Source organism: Aristolochia californica, unplaced genomic scaffold (assembly GCF_029961685.1).
Source record: "Aristolochia californica isolate CCGP_79_NKW_82.1479 unplaced genomic scaffold, dmAriCali1.0.hap1 SCAF_10, whole genome shotgun sequence".
In the NCBI taxonomy this organism is placed as follows: Eukaryota; Viridiplantae; Streptophyta; class Magnoliopsida; order Piperales; family Aristolochiaceae; genus Aristolochia; species Aristolochia californica.
This window is the reverse complement of record NW_027181771.1, coordinates 29921554-29932905: the sequence shown is the minus strand read 5'-3', so window position 1 is coordinate 29932905 and position 11352 is coordinate 29921554. Positions and strand designations below refer to the sequence as shown.

The following is an 11352-nucleotide window of genomic DNA, read 5'->3' as shown; positions in this document are numbered from 1 at the left end:
GAATCAGCTATTAGAATAAGATAATGTCCATTTCAACTCAAACAAGTTTACTTCTGAGTCTACCACTCAAGGGGGATGAGTAGAGCCAAAAGGTCAGGCTCGCCGCAGGTCAATTCTGATTTCAAAGTGAGAAAACCCTATGCAAAACAAACACAATCAAATCTAGTTAATTTGGTGAATTGCAAAACCATGATTTACAAAATGATGCTAACCACTTCTGGTGGAATGTGAAAGATTTCACGGAAGGTTTTGTCCTGCCTCGGTTGTAAAACTGCCTTGTATGGACCATTTTATGCTTGAAATGGCAATTAGAAAATGTTGGTAGTAATAATACATATTCATTTCTTCCCAGGAAAGAGCGTAGTAATGATAGTATTACATGGAATTTTTTTGGATAAACAAACGATGATATAATCATGTGACCTTGAACACCAGTGATGATGGCACTATCAACCGAGTACAAACCACCCATGGTGATCATCTTGTTCATCACAATTCCACTTTCATTTTCTAAGGTTTTGGTGGCAAACAGTAAACAATCTTATCAAATCCTCGACCAATAATGGTAAACGTCATGCACCTCCATTGCCTTCTCTAAAGAACTGTCGTAAATCACTCTCTGAATTTATTTGAACTTACTAGTTCCTGGCGTCGACCCTGCAGAAATCACCCTCAAAGTCTCAGATATGAGGAATGCCTGAATTCAGTCACTTCTACACATTTCAATGAAAATTTCTAATGTTACAATTATGTGTGAGGACCATTGCAAAACTGTATTGAAAAAATTTTGAGTCCACAGTTTCCATTCTTCCTTCAAAGTTACGATTTGGAAAAGGGCCTCCGGCAACCATCTGCGACCAAGCCAGCGTGACTTCCGAGGGAGAGTGACATGCAGGGCTTTGTTTAAACTATGAACCGTTCATGGGACTATCAGTATGGACTGTATTTCCATCCTCCAGAAGCTTCCCATTCGCCTGTGCTCTCTGTCTCTGGATCAAGGTGTGATTCCAAGGTAAATAGTATGATGAGAATTAGGAAATACGGTTGAGAAAGACATTCGAGAAGATAAATTAAAGAGAATATAACTACCCAATCGGTGGAATCCACAGAATTCCCATTTATCAGCTTGTGGTTTTCTTCTTTTGATTTGCCATCTTTGGTGCTCATAGGGAGCAATGAAGGTGACATGCCACTGGTCCGATCAGGCATTTCTGCATGATAAAACACCCAATGATCAGCACGAGCAATCCCAAAGAGACACAAGTTGAGAGACCATGGAAAGAAACTAGCTAAAGCAAACCTGGAAGTTTCTTGTCCACAAAAAATATCACCAAACTGACAGTGTACCTGGAAAATCAAACACATGATTAAAACCAAAATAAGAGAACTACTCATTCACTTAGGGTCTGTTTGGAACCCATGAAAAAGAAAAGAAAATGAGAATTTAACCATTATTATTCCCAAAAATAGTTAGTAAAAAAGAGAATTTGATCATTATCTCATTTTCACTAACTATTTTTGAGAAAAATAATGGTCAAATTCTCATTTTTTTTCCTTTTTTTTTTTTGCCTTTTCTAGGGGTTCCAAACAGATATTAGTGTGTCACAAGGAAAGAGATCTACATACCATGCCACAACGACATCAACTGTGTAATGCTTTCTAGAAGCAATAATCAAGAAGCTGAGTGTCACTGCTATCAACCATGCAATTTGCTTGATGCACCTATCACCATGTCAAAGAGCAGCATCAGAACATCACCATCCAGATGCCATTCTATAAAACAACACTTTGTAGAAAAATACAGGCCCGTATGAAATCGAGGAGCCACAAACCATAAAAGACCCCCATGACATTCAGCAATGGATAGGACTGTCCTTAAGTGACAACCTTAGAAATATGTTTCTACAGTATACAACCCTACTTAAGCTAATCAGATATGTTATCATACCTTTTTGTGCCATACTTCTGGTAAGTGATGACAAAAACAAGTGTAAATATCATGTGCGATGAAAAAATCAAATCACCACAACCATATATTACACCATGGGGAACTGCATTTGAGATAAACAGGATGAATGTCAAAAGTTTGTACTTTCAAATGGACAAGTCAGCACCATGAAGACAGTCAGCAAAGCTATCCCTTACAATTAATCAAGAGAACTTCAAGAATGCTGTCCGGATGAGGCAATCTTGCTAGTTTTGATCCCTATAAGAAGAAATACTGTTTTACTAAAACTTTCAAGCACTATATTCAAAGGGAAAGAGAATGGAGGTGCTAAAAAATAGTTACTAATTCCACCATCCAACCATTGACATTTCACAAGAAAAAAAAGTTGCAGCAAAACGAAAATAACCATGTCCAGCAAATATGTCACCTCACGGCAGTGATAGTTAGGACCTGGAAGCTGTGTGGAATAAAAAGTGATAATTCGAAGAGCTTGGGAAGCCTGCAGGAGACAAAACTAGAATTATGCTCACAACAAGCTAGACCAAAAATAAATGTCAGAAATAATTGGGCACTAAGCAGTAGTAGATTTCAAGCTAGACCAAAAATACAAGCATGACTAATATTTGTGTTCACAGTTTAGTGCCAAAGTCAATCCAAGACCTTGAAATTTTATTGGATCAGTTTCTTCCCTAGTCTAAAGTTTTGGTTCTCAATCATTTCCTTTTTTCTCACGAAGGCTGCTTGGTCGGCATAAGAAGCCAGCTTGCATAGCTACTACAAGAAACATAAACAGCCTAAGAGTGTCACAAGAAAGATTTATCATGAGTTGAAAATTTAAGTGTCACATTGGCACTTACAACTAGGAAAGCCAAAACCCTGCACCAGAGAATAACAGTGTAGAATTTCTTGCTTTGGAAAATGAATGGATGGAAAGTCCACTGCAAAAGAAAACACCCTCAATATCATAGTTGTAAAGTTTGAGATTTAAATGCAAGAGAAGAGAAGAGAAGAGAGAAAAAATAAGAAAAAAAAGGGCAGCATGAGAAGTTGCTTTTGTTAGAGGCAGAATTCAATCCTTGACAGGTTTTATATCACTTAACTGAAAGAAAAGGTAAATGACTAAAATGACCCTAAGTACAAGAGTTCATAATATACTACATATAAGGATCTAAAATAAACAAAAAATATAACAGATTCATAGAATAACTTCATATACTACTATCTGACTACTAGATGCAAATATAGAAATACCAAAAATACCCCTAATCTCATTATCTAACAATAGAGAGAATTTCAAAATAGAAGCAAGCATCACTACACTAGTCCAAAACTCGTGAACAATTCTAGAAGCAAAAGCAAGTGGCCACATAATTGAACTGAAAAATTACCCTAACACCATTTAGAAAAGTATAGGATAAAATTTCTAAAAATATCTGTTACACAGATATAATTACAATAAATACAAAAACACCAGGAAATAATGGTTTCCTCAAAGACAAACAAAACAGCCGGTACAAAAGACCAACTGACCAAATTTAGGTTTCTAAATCAGCTGACGTTGCATGCATGGTGATCCAACTTATAACATCACTAGCTTTTGAGATAACAACCCGTGTAGATGACAGGGTGACAATGACATCCAAATTCTAATTTTTTTTAAAATGATGATTATATCATTAAGACAAGAAGAATGTACAGTTTCTCTCCCATCACAAATCGCAGGAAAAATACCATACCAAAGAGAATCAACATAAATATCAAACATATTGAAAAAATGTCAATATGGAGGTCAAATCAGTTCGATTTCAGAAAAAGTCTCTCGAACAAAGAAGTGGAAATTCACTGTATTCATTTTAGCACTCATATCTCTTCTCTTCTAGGCATATATCCATATCCTTCTGTAACTAACAAACTAAGATTTCTTCTAAATACAAACAAAGGAAAACCTTAACACTTCAGCAATTAATATGAAACAGTAGTGTAAATAAACACTTTAAAGAAAAATTAATGTTACAAAATTGAAGAAGAAGGATACTATGCCAACAAATATGGAACTAGGCTGGATAATGAGATAGTCACTAAATTAGTATCCAGTTTGAGAGACTAGAAGCTCCAAACTATGTTTTTAGAGTGTTTACAACTTGCCAAATCATAACAAAGAAGCTAGCATGGCATATCTGCGGGAAAGCAAAGAATCAGCCATGGAAGCAAGACAATTATGACTTAGATGATACACTGAAATAAATCTTTTTTTTTTTTTTTGCATATGACTGCAAAGTAAATTCCTTTTTTAATGTAAATTGAAATTGATACGATACCAAAGGTGTAAGAAAGAATTCCCCAATTAAGCAAGTTACATTGCACAAAAACAAAGGTATTGATGAAGTTGATTTAATAAGACATGATTTAAGCAAGATAAAAATAATATTCTTTTTTTAAATGTAAAAAATATAGTGAAATGTATAAGCATAATATTCTAAGTAATCTGTAGCAGTTCACAACAGGACAGCAAGCTTGGGACTAATCAATTTTAGAACAAGCATAAATAGACAAAATACTCTTAATTTCAGGAAAAGTCTTACCAAGATAAAGGAGATGAACAGGAAGGTGAATAAGGTCTCACTGATGTAAGCTCTCTGTTGTCCAAGCTCCTAAAAAGATTAATGTAAGGGAATGAAGCCATCATACACAGAAAGTTCCACAGAAAATGCATCATAGCTTAAATTATTAGATAAAAGTAAGTTTTCTTCTCAAAAGGTTTAGCTTGTCCAATATTTGTCAGCTAACTTATTCTGCAATATCAATTTTGTCATTAGCTGTAAAGACTTCCAAATGCTTAATCTCTTAGATATTAATAAAAATGGTGCTCCAGAAACAATCAGTGGCTTATGTGCATTGTTTGTATTCATTACATAAAGAACTTCTTTTGTGAATGAAAATTTTGACACTCATGCTACGCCATCTTGCCACTTAATTCAGCATTCTTTCAGTAGAAGGATTGCATGTCACGCGATAACCATAAAAATTGGAGATTAATGTCAATCTTGTGTACTGACAAATATATCTTGGCCAACTGCATTCAGCTATACTACACAATTCTTAATGGATGACCAAATGGTGTCACGATGGTGAAAAAAAAGGAGCCATAAAAAAATAACTCAAATTCATCCATACACTAAGAGGATAACTAACATAATAGTTTATCTGTAGAATAAAATATTTGAGCTGCGAAACATAATAACATGTCTTATCACTATGACTGTGAAGCATCTACTGAGTGATTACCTTCTTGTGTATATTTTGTACTAGTACATGCCAAAACACATTCATTTGTTCTTTCATTAGAAGGGTACAAACACATGGTGAATGAGTAAAACAACAAGCTCTTAATAAAAGCATGAAATACCATACTCACCGGCAAAAGAAAGAAACCTAAATCCTGAAGAGTTGGTCCTGGCCGATGCAAATAGTGGACTCCTCGAGCAGCTAATCCATGAATATACTGTTTATATGTGGAAGTTCAAATTAGTATTCACAAACACTATTTTATCTTAGTTGTCTCCAAAAGTAACTTAAGTAAAAAATTCTAATGTGAATCACATAAGTAAAGAAACAATAGCATGTTTGGAAATCAGACGCAGGACAAACATGTTGACCACTAGTCAGACATGCATCTTCAGAAATTTCACTAGAAAACAGGAAACTGAATGCCATGCACACCAAGGATATTCACATTGTGACTTATATCACCAAGCACTGAATAACTAGAACATGTTGAACGATTCCATTGCTACCATACTAGCAATCCAGATAATATTCAGAAGGTAATCAGGCATTCAATCCCAAGTCTAAGAAATGCAACAGATGTGTCAAGTTCACTTTTACTTACAACAGCTGAGAACTTGAGATCAATATGCAGCCTTCTATATTACCTATCTTCAGTTATAAAGCAGAGGAAAACTAGAAGCCAGAAAATCTTTTCTGGCTCATTAAAAATATAATGAAATTAGCATCAATGCTAGAGGAATTAACGGAGTAAAGAAACTTTCAGGAAAAGCAAATAGATACTAATCATCACGGCAATACAAGTATTGACTAAATGAAACCACATGAAAATGCGAACGATTTCGTATCTCCCCATGGATAACCAAATATATAGTGTTTTGCTGAAAACAAACATACAGAGTGCAAAAAAAATAAAAAAGGAGAAATTCAGGACTATGATCTATTTAGTTAAAGGTAAAACCATAACATGACTTGGCACAATTCACATAAAGCAAGTCGCAGAAGGCCGCTACAAAATTTGGATTTCACTGATGCAGAAATAAAAGAAGGAAAACTCAGTTAAATTTTCACGTCGAAGAAAAAACCCATCGACGACGAAGAAAGTAACCTGAAAGACTAGTCCAGCAAGAATGAGTTTCCACTTTTCCGCTAATAGCTGCAACTCCATAGACGTTTCCATCCAGACCCTCCTCCATAGCTTTGCATACGTTAATAGAAAAGCACAGTCACTAAGTCAAAAAACTTGGAAAGACGAGCAGAAAGGGAGAAGGAAAGAAAAGCGCGGAAAGGGGAAAAGATAAAAAAAAACAACCTTTGAACCTTCCCGAGCAACGTAAAACGTCATCTCTATATTTGGCACTCACTGCCGTATTACTTCATTGTCCCGCGATTAGATTCGACATCCTAGATGTGCCTTCACCCAAATCTCAACAAAGTTTTGGCAATACAATTGAAAATTTGGGAAGAAAACCGACCCCTCGTCCCAGACGGAAGCAGCGTCCAATCAATTGGAATTGCTCTGGAACTTCTTAAAACTCGATTCAAATGACTAATCTTCAGACCTTATCGAAACCGAGATCTCCGACCGTCTCCCGCAAGTGGCGAACTAAAAATGTGACGCAGAGGCGGCAAAAGGTTAATCGAATTACAGAACGGTTCCGGATGAAGTTGACCAAAGACACGATTGATATATCTTGGGGAGCAATGCAGACCGAGAGTTTGAGACGGCTCTTATGACAGCTAAAGAGTATAAGATCTTTGCCACGCCACCATGGAACGGAGGTGGAAGAACGTGAAAACTAGACAATAAAGATGGTCAAAGGCTATTGCAAAAATAAAATAAAGAAAAACGCACTTGCCCATGGAATTTAAAAAAAAAAGTAAAAGCCATGGCAAATATTCCGTCTCAGATAATTAGTAACGCACAATGGACGATGCTTACCGAGGTCACAGGACTCGAGAGTCGAGAATAGTAGATTTTGAGTGCGGCGTGCCACCAGCTAAGGCTGAATTTGAAGAAATGGGCTCCCTTTGCCGAAGACAATCAGGAAAGAGGAGAAGGAGAAGCCAAGATGAAGAAGAATAGAATTACGGATATAAAAAGGGACTTGATCGTTTCAATTAACGATTGATTCATGCACAATCCTCAGCCGTGAAGAGAGAGAAGCAGAGAGACGGACTGTGAAACAGAGAGCAGAAATGAAAAAAAAAAATGGCTCGGCGAGAGGGTTTTCGATACAGCAACAGGAGAGAAGAAAATTCGGAGGATCCAGGACAACAAATTATATTTGTTTTTCTTTATAATTAGCGTTGCCAGATGGTAAGAACGCCACAGACTTTGCTAGAGCAACAGACTACAGCTTTCTGATTCCTTTTCTTTACACCTCATCACCCTCATCAATTTCCTCTCCTCACCGTGCTTCTCTGCGTATTGCTTCCCTCCCGCTCCTCTGTCTTGCCCTTTTTCCCCGTTCACGGGGCAAAACGAAACAGCAAACGCGGGTGGACCCCACGATTTAGAAAAAGGAGAAGAGATTAAACCTTTCTTATTATGAGTTTTTAAAATTAAAAAACGTAAAAAATAACAAGAAAATTATTAAATCTGAAATTCATCAACTGATAAATCAAAAATGTCTGTTTTTTGCGACTTTGACTTTTGCTGAATTAGGTATTCCCTCCCATTTTCTGAGATCTTCTGTTTGAAATCATTTAGGCGGAAAACTCCGAGAAAGCCGGCGTGTAGATCGAAGAGGGCCGCCGGGTCAGTTTTTCTTCTAGATCCCAGCAGTCGTGGACAGAGTAAGATTCGCCCCCGTGACCGAGTCCCCGACCAATTTATTTTCGACCCAGATCGCCGACCGACCAAAATTTTAGTCCAGCTTGGAGATGGCCGAGAATCGAGAAAGTTGGCGGAGGAAACGAAGAAGGGAAGACGAGAGACCGGAGACTGCAGAGGCGCGAGACTACAACAGAGATTGTACAGAGAATCTCTGGAATTGGAAGCATGGGCCTCGTCGAAAGGATCCGGTTAAGAGCGATCAGATTTTGTGATTGGATAGGTCATTTTGGTCCCCTGTGCGATCAGGTTCAAATCCGCAAAAGTGCCACGGCTTTACACCGTAGATTCAAATTATTTTCCTCCATGCGAGACCACGTGGACAGCATGGATATGAGTTGGAGCCAACTAGGATTGAACATGTTCTAATAACATTCTGATTGACATGGGCCACGTTGATCATTTGTTCTTCCTAGGCCTGAGTTTATTAACATCCCCATCTCTCACCTGACCTCACTCTTTTGACAGGGATGGGAGACGTCTCAAATTTTTTGAACTTCCCCTAAATGCCCAATATGATTCTTGAATGGGTCCCCTGGATTTTTATATATCATGATCTAATGTGTCTGGTTACCTAACACGGGGCCATTGGAAGGCGATTCACCAAAAGGAAAATGGGGCCATACGATCTTCCCATCTTTTCTTGTTCATCTTCAAACAGTTGCTGCCTGATCTGCATTTTGTTGGATGCCCACCCAACACGCATGGTTAAACGCAAGAAATATAACACATGAATCAACGAAAATTATTACGTAAGCTAGCTACCTCAGGCCATGATCTTCATCTTGGTTCTGTGAAGGTTTTCAATTTCTTTTAACTGAAGAGGTCGTTTTAACGAATGAAGAAACGGAGAATCATCTCATGATCTCCCAATAGCTGTTAATAGGAGAAGTCCATGAGAAGCTTCAATCTACTGGAACGACAGACATCTCAGTCATCTTTGTTGAAAATTACTTATCATCAAACGATTTGATGGTTTTCTTTACAGATAGAAGACGAGTTTTTTTTTTTTTTTTTGAGTTTGGAGTGAAGTAAAAGTTTATGATTTGGAAGTGGGAGAGAGAGAGAGAGACCGTGTAATCACGACGTGGATGAAGAGAATGGCTGGCCCACGATAGCTTGAGGCCGCGCTCAACTGGTAACGTGCTGCAGCTGCCTCCGTGTGTTTCTCTTTCCATGATTCATGGCCTCCAAAGAGAAAACAAAACCGCCACAATAAGAGAGTTTACAGTTTCCTGCGGTGTCTCTGAGTTCCGTCTCTCCCTCTCTGATGAGGAAGCTTTGCCCCAACTTCGACCGAGAAGATGGCTTGGAAACCGTTCTGGAAATCCCCATTCCTGAAGAGATGTCCGCATCACATATAAAAAATGATAGATCAAGGCAAAACATGAAGACATGGATGAGAAGCCATGATCCTTCAATTGTTGGCGGAAGAAGCGCGGAATTGCAGCTCCTTCTCGGAGTGGTCGGCGCTCCTCTCGTCCCTATCCCCATTAATGCTGAGCATTCACTTGACCCAAACATCAAAGATCACCCAATCGTGAGTTGTTTACCGAGACATTTAAATTTTCCAGTAATTTATTTTGTTTCAATGGATTCTATGTGTTTCTTGATCCGACATGAATTTAGTTTTAGTTACTGTTTAGACTATGATGAGCAGGAGTCGTTAATGGCGAAGTATATCGTCCAGCAGTATGTTGCTGCAACAGGAGGCGAGAAGGTTCTCAATTCCATCAATAGCATGTACGCAATTGGGAAAGTGATAATGTCGGCCTCGGAAATTCCCACCGGAGAAAATCACAACAGCCACAAAACCAAGATGACGAAGGTTAAGAGACCCCAAGAAGATGAGGTCGGAGGGTTTGTGTTATGGCAGAAAAGGCCCGATTTGTGGTGCGTAGAGCTTGTTGTGTCCGGATGCAAGATGAGCGCAGGTAGCGACGGCAAGGTGGCGTGGAGACAGAATCCATGGCAACAGTCCCATGCTTCCAGAGGACCTCCAAGGCCCCTGCGACGATCGCTACAGGTAACATTCTTTACAGCTTTCATTTAATGTTATATTCATTGTCCGCTTACAAGTTAATATTTGGTAATCTCGATCTTCTCTTTTGCTGGAGTAAAATTCCATGAAATTGAGATCGTCTGTTTGAATAGTAATCAGAATTTTTTTTCTGTTTTTTTTTCCCTGTCGTAGATCCACCGATTCGTTTCATTATTGGATGTTCCTATTCAGTTGAAGGGAATAATTTTGTCTTGACATTAATCAACTCTTTTCCATTGAATTGAAAATGAAGCAAACTTGATGATCACATCTGCACAGGGTCTTGATCCAAGGTCAACAGCCAACTTGTTCTCCAATGCCGTCTGCATCGATGAAAAGGCGGTGAACAATGAGGCATGCTTCTCGCTCAAGCTGGAAGCCGACCCCTTGGTACTGAAGAACCGAAGCGGCACCAATGTTGAGATCATTCGCCATACAGTAATGGGCTACTTCAACCAGAGAACTGGCCTCCTTGTTCAGTTAGAAGACACCCATCTCCTACGAATCAAGGCCTCGGACACAGACAGCGTCTACTGGGAAACCACCATGTCTTCTTCAATGAGGGACTACAAACTCGTCGACGGCGTTAACATCGCACATTCCGGCAAGACTATAGTCTCTTTGTTCAGATTCGGGGACAACTCGGACAGCCACTCTCGAACTTGTATGGAAGAAAGGTGGACGATCGAGGAGGTAGATTTTAACATCTGGGGTTTGTCGATGGACTGCTTCTTGCCACCCGGAGACCTGAAGAAACAGCGGATTGGCAGCAGGATGGTGGGGAAGAAGGAGAAGAGTCGCATTCCTCCGCCGCCTCTATCGTCGACGATGATAGGTTCTTGCAAGGTTGTTACGGTAGAGATGCAGGGCCTGGATTCCATTAACGACGATGAGGAAGACGAGCCATAGATTTTTCCGTCGATCTGTAAATACAAATATGAAAGTGTATATACTACACTGCTTGTCTTCTTTTTTATTTTATTTTTATTTTTTTTTGTTCTTAAGATTTAGCAGCTAGAGTGAAATTACTGCAAACGAAGCTCAGTTATAGTTTGAAGGAAGCAAGCAAGAGCGAGGATGAACCAAATAGCAATAGCTGTTATGGGAAGCACAAATAAGCACACTCAATCAAACTATCAAGTGCTCTTTATGGAAGCTCTAACAACCAAGCTCAATCATACAACCACAATACAAGATTTACGTGGAAAAACCCTTCAATGTGAAGGGGAAAAACCACGGGGC

At 38.8% G+C, this 11352-nt stretch overlaps 2 protein-coding genes across 4 annotated transcripts; one reads left to right on the top strand and one right to left on the bottom strand.

Annotated features, from left to right (window-relative positions):
• Window positions 1-300: 300 nt before the first annotated feature.
• On the bottom strand, window positions 301-7695 carry LOC137942378 (phosphatidylinositol:ceramide inositolphosphotransferase 2-like). Of its 3 annotated transcripts, XR_011110564.1 has the most exons (14): window positions 7176-7693; window positions 6546-7032; window positions 6342-6431; window positions 5364-5450; window positions 4531-4599; window positions 2806-2886; window positions 2376-2447; window positions 2146-2206; window positions 1949-2051; window positions 1627-1722; window positions 1301-1347; window positions 1090-1211; window positions 762-989; window positions 302-657 (listed from the first exon to the last, which is right to left on the bottom strand). XR_011110564.1 is itself a non-coding variant. In XM_068788003.1 (13 exons), exons 2-13 carry the CDS (start codon window positions 6576-6578, stop codon window positions 909-911), a joined length of 936 nt encoding a protein of 311 aa, XP_068644104.1. In that variant the 5' UTR covers window positions 6579-7032; window positions 7176-7695; the 3' UTR covers window positions 301-908. The 3 variants fall into 3 exon arrangements, 2 of the variants coding, with proteins under 2 accessions (XP_068644104.1, XP_068644103.1); XM_068788003.1 differs by having other exon boundaries at window positions 301-983; window positions 7176-7695; XM_068788002.1 differs by having other exon boundaries at window positions 304-989.
• Window positions 7696-9339: 1644 nt separating this feature from the next.
• Window positions 9340-11116, top strand: LOC137942787 (uncharacterized). The gene is made up of 3 exons (XM_068788526.1): window positions 9340-9609; window positions 9730-10095; window positions 10390-11116. Exons 1-3 carry the CDS (start codon window positions 9340-9342, stop codon window positions 11017-11019), a joined length of 1266 nt encoding a protein of 421 aa, XP_068644627.1. The 3' UTR covers window positions 11020-11116.
• Window positions 11117-11352: the final 236 nt, after the last annotated feature.